This window comes from Artibeus jamaicensis, unplaced genomic scaffold (genome assembly GCF_021234435.1).
Source record: "Artibeus jamaicensis isolate MK-2021 breed Jamaican fruit bat unplaced genomic scaffold, CSHL_Jam_final contig_484, whole genome shotgun sequence".
Classification (NCBI taxonomy): Eukaryota; Metazoa; Chordata; class Mammalia; order Chiroptera; family Phyllostomidae; genus Artibeus; species Artibeus jamaicensis.
The window spans coordinates 11,537,065-11,554,658 of NW_026521859.1; the positions used below are offsets into that span (position 1 = coordinate 11,537,065).

The following is a 17,594-nucleotide window of genomic DNA, read 5'->3' on the forward strand; positions in this document are numbered from 1 at the left end:
TGCTTCCTACCCTCTTCAAGCAGGACTCAGGTGGCAGAATGGTTACCTGATTCTTTTATTTAAGAAAAGTGAAATACATGGACCTGAAATGAGGCGGCAGAGGGAACAAGAGAGGCCAGGGCACAGCATCTTGCTTGGCCAGCTCCAAACCATTTGACAGAAGAGCCAGCAGCAGGCTGCATCTCTGATGTGCACGCCTGCTCCTTACCCACCCTGGGACCCTCAGAGCTAGCTACTCTAGAGGATGACAGGGTGGGGAGAGGATGTCCTGAGGGTTCTTCTTAAGGGGGATTCCTGAGGAGGAAGCTGAGACCCTAAGGGCAGCAGCAATCTTCTCGTTAACTGCTCTCCCTTCACTGTCCCACCGTAGGGTTGGAAGAGCCAGGAGCAATAGGGAATGCTGTGAGGGCTGTGGAGGAACCCAGCAGACATGGAGGGTGGGGTGAATGTCAGCTGCTTGAAGAGAGGTCCATAGTGCTGGCACTGAGGCCTCGGGAGACCTGAAACAGACAACATACGCCATCAGCCCAGGGACCTCAGCCTCCTGAAGACTGTCCCCTGGAGTCTGTCCATCTCATGGCTGCAGTCTTATCTCTGGATCTGGGATGGAACCTGTAACCTCAACCTCACCTCTGAGCTTTGTTAAGATTTTCCAGAAACCCACAGCCTGGTGGAGAGAATACCCAGAGGAGCCACATGAATATCAGCATATAGTTTGAATGTGCTGGTACAAGTGATCATGTCCCATAAAAGTGTCATTACTGTTTTTTCAAATGGAGATGATTACTTTTCTTTTTCTCTTCTTCTTGACTACTGACTACTGAGTCCCCAAGGCAAGGTGTACAGCAGCTACATGAGGAAGAGCAGTAACAATCCCCAAGTCTTTCTAGAATTATTCCTAATTCCAAAGTTCCAGCTTAGAGAATGTCAGTTCCTGTTGTCCTCCTGATTCATTCATTTGCTACTACCTCCGGCCTGAAACTGCCCCTTCCTAGTCACCGCCGCCACCAACGATCCCCCCGGACAACCCCAGTCCCCCAGCTCCCGGCTGCAGGATCACGCCCCCCTCTCCCCTGACTCTGCCGGGCGTGCCTGCGGCTGTCCGCTCTTCCTCACCCACCCAAACACTCACCGGCACCACTCTCACCTGAAGGGGTGCTGCGCTGGGCTGGTTCAGATAGTTCAAGGAGGCTGCCCGCTTCATGCTGCTGCTACAATGGAAAAGAAAGAATTGAGGCTTCCTCTCCTTTCTCTTGAGTGTCACTAAAGCTGTGGGCCCGCCACATGACATCAAGTCACTGCCTCCCCACCACCCCCTTCCCCATACACACACATACTCCTATCGTCATCTCCTCAGGTGTCTTTACCCCACCCTGGGGCACCTGTTTTTCCTGAACTCTCTCTCCACAGCCATCCGATTGACCTCCTCCAAGATTCTCTCCAAGACACCCCTCCTCTAGAGGTGAGGGGCCAAGAGGACTTGGAGACGGGGCTTCCTGGTCTACTTGGCCGTATCTCAGTCTCACAGTGTACCTGGAGGGCCGAGGTTCAGTTCCTTGGAGCTTCCTCACCAGGAGTTCGCTGCTTCTGCGGAGCACATCCCGGATCTTGCCCAGAGAGCCACTCCTCTGCAGGGTCCCACTGCCGTCCTGGTGGGGAGAGATGGGAAACAGAAGCTGAGGGGATCCCATGCAGACTGGCTTCCGAATCTACTGCCCCTCATTCTGTCCACATCTTCTCTCTCCCAAAAGCCCACTGACTGAAGGCCAGAGCCCTGTCACAGAGATGCCTCTGAGGGGAGGGGCTAACTGAACTGGAGCAGGGAAATGTTCTCAAACCCCTCACGGACAGGGTCAGAGGCTCACTGCTACCAGCAAGAGCAGGCAGGAGAGATCAAGGGGCAGCAGTCAGACTTACCCCTGGCCACTCCACAAACACAGAAGCATCTTCACCTCCCTCAAATTTCACGCTGCTCCCAGGACCCTCCTGGGAGGTCCTTCCACTGTCACTCTCCCCAAGCAGCTCGGCCACCTTGGTCTGGCTGATAGGGTCAGTGCCCTGAAAGGAAAAGGAAGAACCTGGGACTTCCCACTCCTTCACTCCTCGGGGTGGGGCTTTCAAACCTTTTATCACCACCAGCCACAGGCAAGCAGACATTCTTCCCTGTGATGTCCCAGGACACACATACTGGAACTATATCCACCTTCGCTATTTGCAGTGTACTCCTACACACAGATGCGTAGGTATTTTCAGCCAGGGCCCACACTGAATTGTGATTTCATGACCCACTACTGAGCTAACACCTGCAATTTGAGAAACCCTGACATTGGGCACCCCTCAACTATCACCCCCTCAGCCACACCACCCTTGCCCCTTGTCAATAGATTCTTCAAATGGTGAAAGAGCAGGGCTTCCCTCTTAATAAGCCCATTCAAGTGAAGTGAACCTTGAACTCGGAGTCCTGACCACAGAGGGCAGGTGGGGGTTAAGAACACGCTTAAAAGACAACCACAACCACAAGAATGTCTCATCTGCCTCCCCAGGTCTCCTTCTTCGGTCCTTCCTCTTATTCTTCAGAGACTCAGAGGAGGCCTCAGTGGGCCCTACCTTCCTGACACCCTTCCCCTCCAGGTCTCCAACCTGCTTCCGGGAGCGCAGGGCACATTCCTCCAGGGTCTCGGCCGCCTCCAACTTTCCCTGGCGCCTGTACAGAGCTCCTAGGTTTCTCAGAGTGGTGTTCACTGTGGGGCTGTGGGGGTGGTGAGACCAGGGAAGGAAGTCAGGATGGGTTCAAAAGAAGAAACGAGGAAGGGAGCAGAGCTAACACCAAGGAAAAGGCAAAGGGAAGAAGGGGAAAAGTCCAGGAGGCCAGGATCAGGGCTCGCGTGGAGGGCATCAGAGGTAAAGCTACCTCACTGAAGCTTACCTGCTCACTTTGCAGGCCTTGTACCAGCCTCCATACTCAGTGTAGGGTGTGCCACCATCACGGTGCCGCGTCTGCAGAACAGAAGTTGGGAGAAGCAGGGGTGTGGGTACAGAGACACTGGAGTGCAAACTGGGCTAGGGTGCGGGCTGGGATAGGGAAAGCACCATGCATCTGGGGCTGGGGCTGAGTTGGGAAGTGAAGAACTGGACTAGTGTAAGGAGTAAGATGGGAGCCCTGGTAGCCTCGGGCTCCCCGGGCTGGGCCCCCCCCACTCACTTTGCTCATTTCCTCCCGCTCCTCTGCGTGCATCCAGATGGGCTTGTGGTCATCTGGGGGTGAATCACGGGATGGGGTGGCAAGGTTAGAAAACTGAGCTGGACAGTATGGGGGAAGCCAGGACCCAGAGGCCCACAGGGCTGGACTAAAGGAGTGTGGCTTGCCACCCCCCAGCCACTTTGGCCTAACCCCACCCGCCTCCCACACTCAGTCTGCATTTCTCTTCCTCCCTACAGGTCCCTTTCCAAGCCCTCACCACTCACCATCCACAGACCCAAACTCCTGCACATGGGCGCGGGTCAGGATCTCCTTGTAGAGCGTCTCAGCCTCAGCGTATTTGCCCTGTTTCAGGTAACAGGAAGCCTGGGGACAGGAAGGTGAAAATGAAATAGAGACGGAAACAAGATCTCAGCCAGGCTCAGGGATTTCCACTTCTTGGCCTCTTTACGACTTTCCCCAGAGATCCTCCTCACACCTCCTTTTCTAGCTGCAGGGTCAAAGGTGTTCCCACTCCACTCCCAAGAGGTTAGGGAAATTCTGCCTTCCCACTGGAATGAAGCAGTTTCCTCGGCCCCGAGCACAGCCCCAGGGACGGGCACAAAGGTGATGGAATCAGTGCACCAGACTATAACGCCTTCCCTTCCCCTCCTTCCATCCGCTTTGCTCCCTCCTCCCTTACCAGGTTGTTCTTGGTCCGGGCTACATTGGGGTTGTCCGGCCCCAGCTGCCCCTCATAGATGGCCAGTGCCCTCCGGTAATAGCATTCCACAGCCTCATACTTGCCCTGGTTTTGGCACAACAGGGCCAGGTTGTTCAGCTGCTTTGCCACATCTGGGTGGTCGGTGCCCAGGACCTGAAGGGAAGCAAAGCAACGACAGGTGGCTGTGTGTGTCCACCTAGGCACAGGTGCGCATGCATGCACCTGCACCTGCAGGGAATAGGGAAAGGGAATGGCAGAGGAGAAAACAAGGCCAGAGAAAGGGAGGTGAGAAATACAGTGAGGCAAGAGGGCAGACCGGAAGAGAGACGGTGGGAGAGGGATCACCGCAGTGGGGAAGGATGGGGAGAGGGTGTGGGCACCTTTTCTCGGATCTCCAGTGCCCTCTGGCACAGCGGCTCCGCCTCCTTGTATTTGCCCCTTTTGCCATAGAGCACAGCCAGATTGTTGAGTGTGGCAGCCACCTAGGAAGACAGGTCTGCCCCCTCAGATGCTGGTACTTTCAAGGACCTTGAGAATTGGAGGTTCTCCCGCACAATGTACAACCCCAAGGGAAATGGATTCTGACACCCTCGCCAGAGTCAGGGGAGGGGAAATTGCTGAACTGGGTGGCTCTGAGATTCTCCATATCGCCCTCTAGGGGCAGTTTTAGACATTTCTAAAGGTGTGTTTTGGTTTGGTTTGGTTTGGTTTGGTTTGGTTTGGTTGCCATGAAAACTGAGGGCACTAGCACCATTGGGGAGGCAAGGAAACTGCAGATGCTCTGCATGTGTGGGACAGCTGTGCCGACTTTTCAGTGTCGGGAAGTCGTTCAACACTGAATGTAAAAGCTTTGACACTTGGTGGGGTGAGATGAGATACATCACCCCTGCCTATCACGTCATAACATAGGGAATTATTTTCACAGTTAGCTCATTTTCAGAAATATCTTATTTCTCATTTTCTCCACTTTGACAACCTGTTGTTTACCTTAGCATGCTATTCCTACTTATTTCTCTAGCATACACAAATAAATCTGATCTGCTGTTACTTATTCTGACACTGGACTTTAAACTCACATCCACCAATCCTTCTGCTCTGTCATTTTTTAGTCCTTCTTATATAGAATGGTTTCCTTGCCCTGACTCAGTGGTTTGAGTGCCAGCCTGTGAACCGACAGGTCACTTGTTCAATTCCTGGTCAGGGCACATGCCTGGGTTGTGAGCCAGGTCCCCAGGTTGGGGTGTCTGAGAGGCAACCAATCTATATATCTCTTGTACATAGATGTTTCTCTACCTCTCCTTCTCCCTTCCTTCCTCTCTAAAGTAAATTTAAAAAATTAAAATAATAGTTTCCTGCCCTGGCTGGTATAGCCCAGTGGATTGAGCATGGGCCTGCAAACCAAAAGGTCACTGGTTCGATTCCCAGTCAGGGCACATGCCTGGGTTGTTGGCTAGTTCCCCAGTAGGGGATGCACAAGAGGCAACCACACACTGATGTTTCTCTCCCTCTTTCTCCACCCCTTTCTCTCTCTAAAAATAAATAAATAAAATCTTTTTTTAAAAAAGAATGGTTTCCTGGTCTTACTCCTTCTAAATCTAAAGTTATTCATTATATGTCAGACTACTATATTATGTCTTCCAGTACAGTTGTACTCACTACCACAACTGTTACACTGTATTTTGACTTCACTGTAGTGTAATGTATATATTATTTTGTTATAAATTCCATTCCTCGTTTCCCTTCTACATTGAAATGGTATCATTTGACATTTTGGAAATCATATACGTAGGTAGATTATATTATCTATGAATTAAGTCTCAGGAAAATACTCATTACAAGAAGGAGCCATTTGGTTCCCAGGGTTGAGAACCAGTGGAATCAGCAGAGGGGTCCAGAAGAAAGGAGTCCTTGCGCCTCGTTCCTGAGCAACCCCAGGGACTGGGCTGAGGGCAGCGGCTGGGTGAGCTGGGAGAGGTCGCACGAGCACGGGGCAGGGAGGGCTGGATACTGACCGCAGGGTGGTCCGGGCCCAGGGTGCTCTCCCGGATGCTGAGGGCGTCGTTCAGCAGGTGGGCAGCTTCCTTGTATTTATTCTGGTCCCTGGACAAGGACAAAAGTTACCCTGAATTCAAGACGTTACCCTGAATTCTGCCCCCAAGCCACCCCCCTGCCTCCTTTCCTTTGGGATGACTGAAACACAGTTAGGGACTGGGCCCACCATGAGGGGACACGAGGCCTGGTGTGTGTGAGCAATGAGAGGTTCACCAACCTGCTCAGACCAGACACAACTGTGCATGTCAAGAGGAGGCCACAAGTTATTGGACACAAGAGACAGAGGAAAAAGACCCTCCTAAAAAGAAAGACTGGAAAAGCAAAGAGCCTAAGAGATGAGTATTCTCTGAGGTTAAGGGCTCAGGTATGAACAGAATGAGAGTTCTGGAACAGGAGAAAGCCCCAAGTGGCACTGCCAGGGAGGCACAGCAGGGAGAAGAGGTACCCAGTGGAGAGAAGGAATGAGAGGCAAAGGTGGATCAAGGTAAGAAAGAATCTGGAGGCAGATCTGTGGCCAGAAGGAAGGCAGTACTCACCGATACACCAAAGCAAGGATGTTGAGCATGGTTGCAACATCTGGGTGGCCACGGCCAGATGTGCGCTCCAGGTCCTCAAGTGCCTGCTTACACAGTGGCACAGCCACCTCATAGCGCCCCTGGGCGGCATACTGGATCACCAAGTTGTGCAGAGTCCGTAATCTCGCTGGAATCTCGTATCCACTATGCTGGGTGCTCTGGCCACGGGACACTAAACCACCCCAGAAAAGAAAGAAGAGACCTCGTGAGGGGGCTCCTCCTTTCTCCTTCGCCGCCTGCCCTCCCCACCCACGCCCCACGTCTTATTCCCTGCCTACACCTGCCCCCACCAGGCGCTCTCTCTGGACACCTCTCTCAACTGCTCTCTCTTGAACCTGTGCTTATCACAGTCCCATTTGTCCCCCAGTAAGTCATTTGCTCTATAAACATTTACTAAATAAGCATGAGCCAGGGGCTGTGCCAGAGATAGAGACAAGGAAAACCTGGTGCTTGCCCTTGAGGAGTTTGTGTTCTTCCACTCTCTCACTCCACCGTGAACTCCTTACTGGCAAGACCCCTGTCGTTCTCATTTCGGTATCCCTAGTGCCCAGCACAGTACCTGGCACATACTAAGTGTGTAGTAAATGATGAATAAGAAGTAATGGGAAGGCTGAGGAAATCAAAGTACTGGCTCAGTCTCTGCCCATCTCCACAGGATGTAGAGAACTTACTTCTGGATGGTGAGCACCCTGTATACTCAGCGAGGGACTGGGGAACAGCTGGACCAGGCTCCTGCTGCCCCTCTCTGCCCTCCCACTCCAGAGACAGACTCACGGCCATTGCTTTGGTCTTCTTCTTCCTCGTTGGGGAAGAGGTCATCCAGGGAATCCTTGGTGGCATCACCCTCCTTCTCCTCCTAGAAAAAAAAGCAGCAGCACATATGGGCCAACACGTCCCCAGTGACCTCTCAGAGCCCCTGCGAACCATGCAATCCTTGATAGGCGGGGCCCATGAGAAGGACCTGTTCATGTCCCCGCCCCCAGGAAGACCAGCATTTATTTGCCTTGCCAACCTCAGGCCTCTTGTTTGCAAACCTCGTAAATTTCCCTTCCTTCACTTCAGTTTCCTTCCTAAGCACCCTCATTCTCTAGCCTCCACCTCTCACCCTGTTGACTCACAATTACAGCCCTGTGTGTCTACACTGATTATATGTCTGTCTTGTCTCTCCTGAGGGCAGGAGGTGTGTCTGATCTTACTGACACGCACCCGAAGTGTCTACCTCAGCCTTGTGCCTGTCATCTGCCATAGCTCACCCAGGGTTAGTGCCCAGCCCACCTGTCTAGTCTGCTTCCACACTGGGCAAATTTGCTGTGTCCACCAGGCATCGCAGCCCTGCACAAACACCTCCAGCCCTCCTGCCCGGCTTTGCCAATGTGTCCCATGCAGTTCATCCCACTTTCCCTAGAACAGACCAGCTTTCCAGCCCTGGAGCCCCATCAGTGCCATCCCCTTGCCCCAGTACAGAAAGCCCCTCCCTCTCCCTCAGCATCCATCAAACTCCATGCCAATTCCTGAACACTTAATTTTTTTTTAAAGATTTTGTTTATTTATCTTTAGAGGGGAAGGGGAAGAGAATGGGAGAGAAACATCAATGTATGGTTGCCTCTCATGCATCCCCTGCTAGGTCCTGGCCTGCAACCCAGGCATGTGCCCTGACTGGGAATTGAACCACAATCCTTTGGTTCGCGGGTCCACGCTCAATCCACTGAGCTACACCAGGCAGGACTAAACATTTAAATTTTTTAAAAATCCAATCTAGCCCTGGCTGGCGTAGCTCAGTGGATTGAGCGTGGGCCTGTGAACCAAAAGGTACTGGTTCAATTCCCAGTCGGGGCACATGCCAGGGTTGCAGGCTGGGTGCCGAGTAGGGAGTGTGCAAGAGGCAACCACACATGGGTGTTTCTCTCCCTTTCTCCCTCCCTTCCCCATTCTCTAAAAACAAATAAACAAAATATTTTTTTAATGTAAAAAATTTTTTTACATTAAAAAAATCCAATCTAAACCTTAGCATCCCCACACCCTGCCCTCCTCATGCCTCCTTCTCAGACCATCCCAGCCTCCAGGAGCCGATCCCGTGGGAACCACCCCCCCGCCCCGACACCTGCACTGACTGAACCACGCATCCAGCACTGAGCGCCTGGGCTTCGTGTGTGACTTATCCTTACAGCCACATTGTAAGCTCAAAAATGCAGGGAGCTCTCTTTTACAGTTCTCTCTTTTTAATATTTTACTTATTTATTTTTAGAGAGAGGGAAAGGGAAGGAAAAAGAGTGGGAGAGAAACATCAATGTGTGGTTGCCTCTCATGTGTCCCCCACTGGGGACCTGGCCTACAACCCAGGCATGTGCCCTGACTGGGAATCAAACCAGCAACGCTTTGCTTCACAGGCCCGAGCTCAATGCACTGCACTACACCAGCCAGGGCTCTTTTACAGTTCTATACATGTCCCCTATACACACCTGCTTGAACTGCTTAAGGCATAAAGATACACAAGTGCCTGTTCAGTGAGGGTTAATTTAACACATGTTAAGAGCAAATTTTAGGAGGGTCTTGCTCACCTCCATTATGCTTTCCCTAATTCTCGCATTTAGGATTCTGGGTTGGAATTGTACAGGTGCTTATCTGTCTCCCCCACACAAACCTATAATCGTGAGGGCAGGAACTCCGTCTGCCTTGTTCACTGTTGCATCCCTGATGGAATGCCCAGTGCCTGGCATACGTAATAGTCTTTTAGTTAAATGGTGATTGAACGAGTGAATATTCTTTCCCCATTGCTGTCATCCGGAGTTGAGGTCAGGACCTGAACTCTGCTATGTGGAGCAGGCTGGGCAGTGCTGCTGTCCCCTGCAGATGATGGAGCGGTTGCCCCACGTCTGTGATGACTCCCAACTACCCGTCCCCCACCCAGCCTTGCCTGTAACACTTACTGTGGCGTGCCCATCCTCGTCATACTGCCGTAGCTGCCCCAAGAACTCCAGGTGCTTCTTTTCCTCCTCCAGCTGGGCCACGGCCTGCTCACTGCGCTGGAGCCGCTGCTGGGTACCGGCCAGCTCATCTCGGAGCCACTGGTTCTCCTGGCACAGCCGCCGCACCTGAGCCCGCAGCTTCTGTTTCTCTGACTCCACTGTGCTCAAGTGACTGGCCAAAGCCAGCATCACCTAGGTGGGCACATCTGTGAGCACCAGATTCTGGCTAGGAGTATTCAGGAGTGGCAGGAGGGAAGCCTACTGGGAGGTGGCAAGACTAGCAGGAGCCAGGAAGTGGCGTTGGGGAGCAATGGTTCTACCTTGAAAATACATCCTGAATCCAATTTCTCACCGCCTCCATAGTCCTCCCTGAGCCAGGCCACCATCAGTTCCTACCTGGATTACTGCAACAGCAACCTCAGTGGCCTGTTTCTGCCCTTGTTCCCTTAGAGTCTATTTTCAACCCAGCAGCCAGATGACCTTTTTAAAAATGTTAGGTTAGAACATATCGTTCCTCTCCTCTGTCCACATAATCTGTCCCCTCTCCCCAACCCCATGACCTCTTGAACTTCATTTTCTATTTTGTTTCCCCTCATTCACTCTATTGTAGCCACAATGGCCCCTTATTGAACTCATTGAGAAAACTCTGGTTCAGGGACTTTGCACTTGCTATCCACTCTGCTTAGGATGTTCTTCCCCCATTTACTGCATGACTCAATCCCTGATCTTCAGACGTTTGCTCAAATGTCACCATTTCAGTGAAGCCTTTTTGGACCACCCTATTTAAAAGTCATAGGTTCTCTCCATATTCCCTAACACCTTCTCTGTTTTTTTTTTCCTTTCTGTCCTTAGCAATTATCACTCTGGCATACTGAATCATTTACTTATTTATTGTGTACTATCTGCTTCCCCCAAATACAATGTAAGCTCTACGATGACAAGTGTTGTATTCAGTGATATGTCTCCAGAGCCCAGAGGGAGCAGTGCCTTGCACATAGTAGGGGCTTAATACATATTTACTGAATGAATGTAAGAATCTAGGACAAGGGGATCCCAAGGGGCCCCAAACCTCCAATAAGAAAACTGCTCCTCCATGGGCCATCAGGCACCACCTCCTCCCTCTCACCTGGGCCTCGCTCAGCCCCAGCTCAATGGTTTCCATGGAATGGCGCAGCTGCCGGGCCTTCTCATGCACCAGCCCTTCTTCATGGCCTCCCTGCTGCAGACACTCAATGGTATGGGACAGGCTTTGTAGTACAGCCTGGTGTTCGCTGTGTAGGGCTTCCAGCCCTTGGCTCACCAGCCGAGTACGTCCCAGGATCTCCTCCTGGCTGAGCCGATGCCCTGCAGGTTCATCCCGCTGCCCCAACACCAGGCCCGACATCCTGGCCTGGAAGACCTTGCCTGGGCTAGGGAGAAAAAACAGAGCTCAGGTGAGGTAAAGACAAGAAAAAGAGACTGAAGTTAGGGGGTGGTGGGATCCAAGTTAACGGATGAGTATGGGCAACCCTGTGGTTTAATCAGAGAGAATGACCAGTGCAGAGAGACCCTACAATACTAAAAACACAAAGCTTAAGGTTGCTGGAAAGAGAGAGGGAGAAAAAATGACTTAAAAAAAAAAAAAGAATAGACCCCCTGGCTGGTGTGGCTCAGTAGATTGAGCACCAGCCTACGAACTGAAAGGTCACTGGTTTGATTCCAGATGAGAGCACACGACTGGGTTTCAGGGCAAGTCCCCAGTTGGAGGCGTGTGAGAGGCAACTAATGGATGTTTCTCTTGCTCATCAAGGTTTCTATTTGTCTTTCTCCTTCCCTCCCCCTCTCTCTAAAAATAAATAAATAAAATCTCAAAAAAAAAGAAAAAAAAATAGGAGAAGGAACAAAGGTCCTGAGAACAAGCAGGAGATTTAGAACTTAGGACCAAAACAAAAAAGAAGATGGCGAGAGAGCTTGGGTTAGGAAAAGGAGTCAGGGAGCCCTGACTGGTGAGTCTCAGTTGGGCGTCATCCTGCAAAGCAAAGGGTAGATTCCCGTTCAGGGCACACGCCTGGGTTTTAGGGTCTTCCAGGTCAAAGCATGTATGAGAGGAAACTGAGAGATGTTTCTTGCCCTCCCTTTTTCCTTCCTTTCCCTCTCTTTAAAAATAAATAAGTTTTTGCCCTGGCTGGTATAGCTCAGTGGATTGAGCTTGGGCTGCGAATCAGAGTCATCAGTTCAATTCCCAGTCAGGGCACATGCCTGGGTTGCAGGCCAGATCCCAGTGGGGACCATGTGAGAGGCAACCACACACTGATGTTTCTCTCCCTCTTTCCCTCCCTCCCTTCCCCTCTCTCAATAAATATATAAAATTTTTTTAAAAAATAAAGAAACAAGTTTTTTTAGAAAAAGGAGTCAGGAGATGAGAGACAAGAGCACTACAAGAAACACAGAGTGTGTATGGTGACAGTTACAAAGGAAACGGGTTTAAAGCAGACAGCAGATATGTAGAAAATGGTGCAGAGGTTTTGCAAAAAAGGAAGGAATAAGTTTCAAAGTTAAATCAGGGAAAAGAGAGAAAAGAAGAAAACAGGAGCCTTCATTGCAGGACCCAGATGAGAGGACCCCAAAAGGCTCAAGCTCTTCAGGCTGCATCACCCGAGGAGACAAGACCAGCTATCTCCAAATCTGATCAGCTCTCTCTCTTTCCCCACAAGCTTTCAACCCATATCCCCCCCCACCGCCCCCCACCCTGAGGTCTCAAGCTGTCTTCCTATTTCTCAAAAAGGCCTTGTTTCTCATCTTTGAAGTCCTCTTACCTGTTTACAGAGCACAGCCCTTGGCTGTGGCACTCAAGCCAGAGCCCCGAAGAAACTGTTCAGCAGCCAGGGACTCAAAAGGAGCTTCCCTGCCCAAAGTCCAGAAGTCCAGCATTCCCACCCCTTCTCTCACCACTTCACAGACACCCAGAAGACCTGGCACAGAGCCCCACCCAGAATAAACACCCTCCCTCCCCCTGCCCGCAAGTCTTCAAAGACGCCCAGTGTCTCTCCTCTTTCTCCAGGCCAACCTCTCGCCCCAAGCCTGGGGAGCTATTTTCTCCCAAGAAGGGAGTGAGACTTGATCTGGAAACTGCGACAAGGGGCGTGTCTGGCTAAGAGTAAAGAGGGAGACCTGGTCACTCCTGGCTCAGTCACTTCCATGGCTTTGTCTCTGTTATGGTCACCTACTAAGAGGCTCTGAGAGAATCAGCTTAGGGTGCCTCCCAGATGCCTGATGATGCAGGAAAGAATGGCAGGTCTGCTGAGCGGCTGCAAAGTCACAGGGAAACGAGGCACGGGGAGGTAGTCTCGCGGGCCTTGGAATGCGGTTGATCAGAGCCCCAAGCCCTCGACCTGCCCTGTGGCCCTGGGTGGGGATAGAGTGAGATGGGCGGGGACGAGGGGGAGGAGGTACAGGTGGAGGACAGAAGTAGGCGTCACGGGGTGAGGACACAGCGGCCCCACAATGCCGAGGTCATTGAGACAGATGGTAGAACAGGGGGCGGGGCAGGCCGACAGTTCTGCTGCGTCTGGACACCGAGGGGCGGGAAGAATAGCGGGGGGCGGAGTTTTTTAGTCTGGAGTTGTGTGAGGTCTTTCGGCGAGGGTTTGTTGATCTGCCCAAGAGTGCGGGAATAAGAAGTAGCGGGACCTCAACCCTCAGCCCCAGAGGCATCTCAAAGACTCACCTGCCGTCTGTCGACCTGGCTGCTGCGCTTGCCGATACTGCCCCTTTAAATGCATCATGGCTACCGCTCGAGGCAATTGTTTTGACGGCTCCGAGGGGTGGGGGCCCGCTCCGCAGTCACGCGACCTAAAAGCCGCCAGAGGATTGGTTCTGACCGCGTGCAGGCAGGAAAGGAGGTGGGTACCCAGCTGGCTCCCGGATTCTCCCTCCGCCTCTTTTACGTCATGACGAAGCGACGGCACAGGGAGTCCCCAGCATCATTCCGGAGCGCCCGGTGGATGTCTAAAAGTAATGGTGGCGTGCTGACCCCAGAGGACCCTAGGTACTCTCATGGCTCTGCGGGCACTGACCCGTGCTCTGAACTCTCTGAGCCTGGTGCCCACGGCTGCCGCTGCCCCCGGCCCGAGCCTGGTCCCGGCCGCCCAGGTAATCCACCTTACCCGGAAATCAGTCTGTTTCCGTTCGGGCCGCCGGAGAGGGGACCCCCGGGGATGGGAGGCAGGGATACGAGTCTAGTCAGTGGTCACGCCGGCGCGTGGCCTTGGGTAAATCACTCTAATCCTCAGCCTTCTCCTCTATAAGTGTTGCCATTTCACAGGGCCGCTGGATTCCTCAGACAAGTTATTGGAGGTTAAAGTGCTTTGCAGAGAACCGGTTGTACAGGTTTCAATAATAATTGACACTGGGTGCTTATCATAAGTCAGGCTTAAGTAGTACAGGTGTTAAATAAGTGAACTCTTTTCAACTACTCTGTAAGTTAGTTAGTTGTACCTTGTATTAACATTCCCATTTTTTTTAAAAAATATTCATTTATTTATTTTAGAGGGGAAGAGAGGGAGAGAAACATCAATGTGTGGTTACTTTTCGCGCTCCCCCTACTGGGATCTGGCCTGCAACCCAGGCTTGTACCCTAACTGGGAATCGAACTAATGATCCTTTGGCCAGCAGGCCGGCACTCAATCCCTAGAGCCACACCATCCAGGGTGAGCATTCCCATTTTCATGTGAGAGTAATCCAAGGCCATATACCAACTGTTTGAGGTAGCTTCAAAGCCTGAGCTCTTGACTATTATAACCATTAAGAATGCTGAAGGTATCCTTGGCTGGTGTGGCCCAGTGGATTGCGCACGGGTCTGTGAGCCAAACAACCGCGGTTGGATTCCCAGTGAGGGCATATGCCTGGGTTGCAGGCCAGTTCCCAGCAGGGGATGCAGGACCATACATTGACATTTATCTCCCTCTCTCCTTCCCTTTTTCTCTAAAGATAAATAAATAAATAAAACCTTTAAAAAATGCGGAGGTCAGAGAATACAGGGCAAGATACCAAGAATAGGAGCCTAAGGTGAAGGTAACAATGTCCCTAGTGGGCAATTGGTGAATCACAGAAAAGAGTTGTTGAAGTCTTGCTCTGGACCTCTCAGGCTGATGGTAGAGTTTGGCAGATGCATACTTAAAATTCAAAACTTATTCTGTGAAATCTGGGAATATAGCAGGGAACAAGACAGAAATGATCCCTTTTCTCCATTGGTATCTGAAAAACTCCCAGAAATATAATGCAGATTGGCAAAAGGCATTGGTGCTGACGGTGGTATATGGATGTGTGGAAGTTACCAGATCTGGAAAAGGGAGTTGTTTGGGGAAGGAAAAGCTTCTCCTTCCTGGAGGTGGCGAATAGAGCCAGATTTAGTAGAGCATCAAAAGAAGAACATTCCATTATAGAATAGAAATACTTCAGAGACGAAAGGATCAAATGAGAAGAGGTAATCAGCACACACCTGGATAAACATTGCACACTGGTGTGTGTACAAGCTGGGAAGGGTAAAGTTTTTGGACTGCTAGTCTGGGACATTTCCAGGAAGAACTGGGCTACACGCTAAACTTGGTCTCCGCCCTCTCCCTTCATTCTGCGATGCTTCTTCAATTAGCTCTGAAGTGAAAGAGATTTCTGTTTATCTCCAGGTGACAAATAATGGCCTCCTTCAGCTTCCTTCTGCGTTGTTGCTACCTTGCCGCCCAATCCTTACCTCTGAGGCCCTTGGTGCCAAGTCTGTGTCCTGGAAGAGTCGTACAAAGTACACCATTAAACCACTGAAGATGAGGAAGTCTGGGGGCCGAGACCACACAGGTGGGAGCAAGGGCAAGAGGATTTAAGCAGTAAGGAGAAAAAACATGGTAGGACCTTGGTTCTGTATCTTGATACAGGCAGAGGAATGCAATTAAAACACATCAGACTCCTACATATAGTATGTAATTAAGAATGAGAGAATAGAACACAAAGCAATAGACAAGTGGTCCGTGTTCCTAAAGACAGTCTAGGTAATTGAAGAAAACTGGACATACACAATAAGTTTCATGCATTCTTCTTCACACCCTTCAAACACTGACAACAGTTGACCTGAAACCTACATAATTTTATTAACTGGTGTCATCCCAGTAAATTTAAGAAAAAAGAAAAAAATTGTAACAGTTGAAATCAAGCACTGTTTACATGGCCCTCAGTAAACTTACTGAACTTAGTAATTTGTAAAGAATTTATCTGGAGGTTTTACACAATTTTAATAATCATATAATTATGTTTATACCAATGTGTGTGTGTTTCCCCATCCCCATTTACCCCACTGTGCTCTGGAAATTTTTTATCATTTTCTGCGTGAGTCACAATCTTGGGAAATACTTCTTCCTGCCAAAGACAGGCCTGTTCATCTGACCTGGCTTATGTCCCCTCACTGTCCTGACCACAGGCCGAATCAAAGTGCATGGTATTGGCGGGGGCCACAAGCAACGTTACCGCATGATTGACTTTCTTCGGTTCCGGCCAGAGCAGGAAGCCAAGCCAGGACCCTTTGAGGAGAAGGTTATCCTTGTCCGCTATGATCCCTGTAGGCAAGTTTGCAATGTGGGGTGATGATGGCATGACTGAATGACTGCTCTATGGCTTTTCAGAAGATGTGGGGTTGCCTAGATGGTCTGTTCACCTGTCACTCATCCTGAACAGGTCAGCAGACATAGCTCTGGTTGCTGGGGGCAGCCGGAAACGCTGGATCATTGCCACAGAAAACATGCAGGCTGGAAATATAATCCTGAACTCTGACCACATAGGCCGAATGGCAGGTGAGAGTTGGTCACCGGATGTGCGTGGGCTGAGAGGCTGCAAGTGTTCTGGTGCTGATAAAATTCTCTTTTAGTTGCTGCTCGGGAAGGGGATGCACATCCTCTTGGGGCCTTGCCCATTGGGACTCTGATCAACAACGTGGAGAGTGAGCCAGGCCGTGGGGCCCAGTATATCCGAGCTGCAGGTACGAAGGAAGGAGCTGCTTGGGGTCTTAAAATATCACAATTCTGTGAGGCCATGGGCCCACATCTGGTCTATTGGCAGAGGAAACGAAGAAAGAAAAAAAACTAGGCAAATGAGGATGAAGAGGTGCTTGTGTTTTTACCTAAAACACGGCATGCATCCTGCTTTTGTGTGTATGTTCCTAAGGGGCAAGGCTGCCCTTTGTGGATGGTGGCCAAGCTGCTTCTCCCTCCCTCCCCAGGGACGTGCGGGGTGCTGCTCCGGAAGGTGAATGGGACAGCCATCGTCCAGCTACCCTCTAAGAGGCAGATGCAGGTGTGTAGCGGTATAAGTGGGAGGGATCAACAAGGAAGGAATTTTTGGAATGTACCTTTGCTGGTCCACATAGCTCCCAGGTGTTTTATGTTAGGGACCAGCCCAAGCTGGGTCTGACCTTGTCTGCCACGTGAAGCGCCTGGGAATGCTTAGTCAGGCTGTCACCATAATGGGGTAGAAAACTCTTCGGTTTTCAATTTCTGTAGGACCTGCACTCAGGCTCACTTAATGTCCTGCTTTTCCCCCACATGATGCAGTCTCTTCCATCTGCTTTCTCTGTCAGGTGCTGGAAACGTGCATAGCAACAGTAGGCCGAGTGTCCAATGTTGATCACAACAAACGGGTCATTGGCAAGGCTGGCCGGAACCGCTGGCTGGGCAAGAGGCCTTCCAGTGGGCTGTGGCACCGCAAGGGAGGCTGGGCTGGCCGAAAGATTCGGCCACTGCCCCCAATGAAGAGTTATGTGAAGCTGCCCTCAGCTGCTGCCCAAAGCTGATACCCCTGGATTATAATAAAATGACTCCATTTGTATCTGTCACTGTTGTTTTGGAAGGGGAGATAGTAAATACTGGACCCAGGAAAAGAACAGAGCTTACAAATGTGTGGGGCGGAAAAAGGGAAGGATGATGCGGGGCAAAGACTGTGGCTGCAACTGCTTCATTTCAGTTCCTTCGCAGGTAATGGAGGAGGGGGTGATAAAAGATCTACAAGGTCTTCCATAGCTGACTTGCGAAAACCGGAGAAGGCACTTCCGGTGGCAGGAGGGAGGAGGAAAAGGAAGAGGA

The 17,594-nt window shown here is 51.0% G+C and overlaps 2 protein-coding genes across 4 annotated transcripts; one reads left to right on the forward strand and one right to left on the reverse strand.

Moving 5' to 3' along the window:
* Window positions 1-35: 35 nt before the first annotated feature.
* KLC4 (kinesin light chain 4) lies at window positions 36-13,311 on the reverse strand. 3 transcript variants are annotated; one of them, XM_037154383.2, is made up of 16 exons: window positions 13,202-13,311; window positions 10,622-10,904; window positions 9,457-9,687; window positions 7,304-7,385; window positions 6,491-6,701; window positions 5,915-6,002; window positions 4,283-4,384; window positions 3,882-4,055; window positions 3,466-3,565; window positions 3,203-3,255; window positions 2,927-2,997; window positions 2,641-2,749; window positions 1,918-2,058; window positions 1,534-1,649; window positions 1,148-1,211; window positions 36-500 (listed from the first exon to the last, which is right to left on the reverse strand). In XM_037154383.2, exons 2-16 carry the CDS (start codon window positions 10,877-10,879, stop codon window positions 450-452), a joined length of 1,851 nt encoding a protein of 616 aa, XP_037010278.1. In that variant the 5' UTR covers window positions 10,880-10,904; window positions 13,202-13,311; the 3' UTR covers window positions 36-449. The 3 variants fall into 3 exon arrangements, with proteins under 3 accessions (XP_037010278.1, XP_037010288.1, XP_037010284.1); XM_037154393.2 differs by lacking the exon at window positions 13,202-13,311 and adding an exon at window positions 12,702-12,901; XM_037154389.2 differs by lacking the exon at window positions 13,202-13,311 and adding an exon at window positions 12,291-12,447.
* Window positions 13,312-13,406: 95 nt separating this feature from the next.
* On the forward strand, window positions 13,407-17,340 carry MRPL2 (mitochondrial ribosomal protein L2). The gene is made up of 7 exons (XM_037154406.2): window positions 13,407-13,626; window positions 15,159-15,324; window positions 15,941-16,082; window positions 16,195-16,310; window positions 16,385-16,495; window positions 16,736-16,809; window positions 17,093-17,340. The coding sequence occupies exons 1-7, from the start codon at window positions 13,531-13,533 to the stop codon at window positions 17,303-17,305; spliced, it is 918 nt and encodes a 305-aa protein (XP_037010301.2). The 5' UTR covers window positions 13,407-13,530; the 3' UTR covers window positions 17,306-17,340.
* Window positions 17,341-17,594: the final 254 nt, after the last annotated feature.

Bases quoted from the DNA above. Each gene is read 5' to 3' on its own strand.
- KLC4 (XM_037154383.2), bottom strand. From the start codon at position 10,879: ATGTCGGGCCTGGTGTTGGGGCAGCGGGATGAACCTGCAGGGCATCGG. The intron at 3,256-3,465 runs GTGAGTGGTGAG...ATTCACCCCCAG, and splicing joins GGAGTTTGGGTCTGTGGATG to ATGACCACAAGCCCATCTGG. The intron at 501-1,147 runs GTGAGAGTGGTG...TGTCTGTTTCAG, and splicing joins CCAGCGCAGCACCCCTTCAG to GTCTCCCGAGGCCTCAGTGC.
- MRPL2 (XM_037154406.2), top strand. From the start codon at position 13,531: ATGGCTCTGCGGGCACTGACCCGTGCTCTGAACTCTCTGAGCCTGGTG. The intron at 16,083-16,194 runs GCAAGTTTGCAA...CATCCTGAACAG, and splicing joins GTCCGCTATGATCCCTGTAG to GTCAGCAGACATAGCTCTGG. The intron at 16,496-16,735 runs GTACGAAGGAAG...CTCCCTCCCCAG, and splicing joins CCAGTATATCCGAGCTGCAG to GGACGTGCGGGGTGCTGCTC.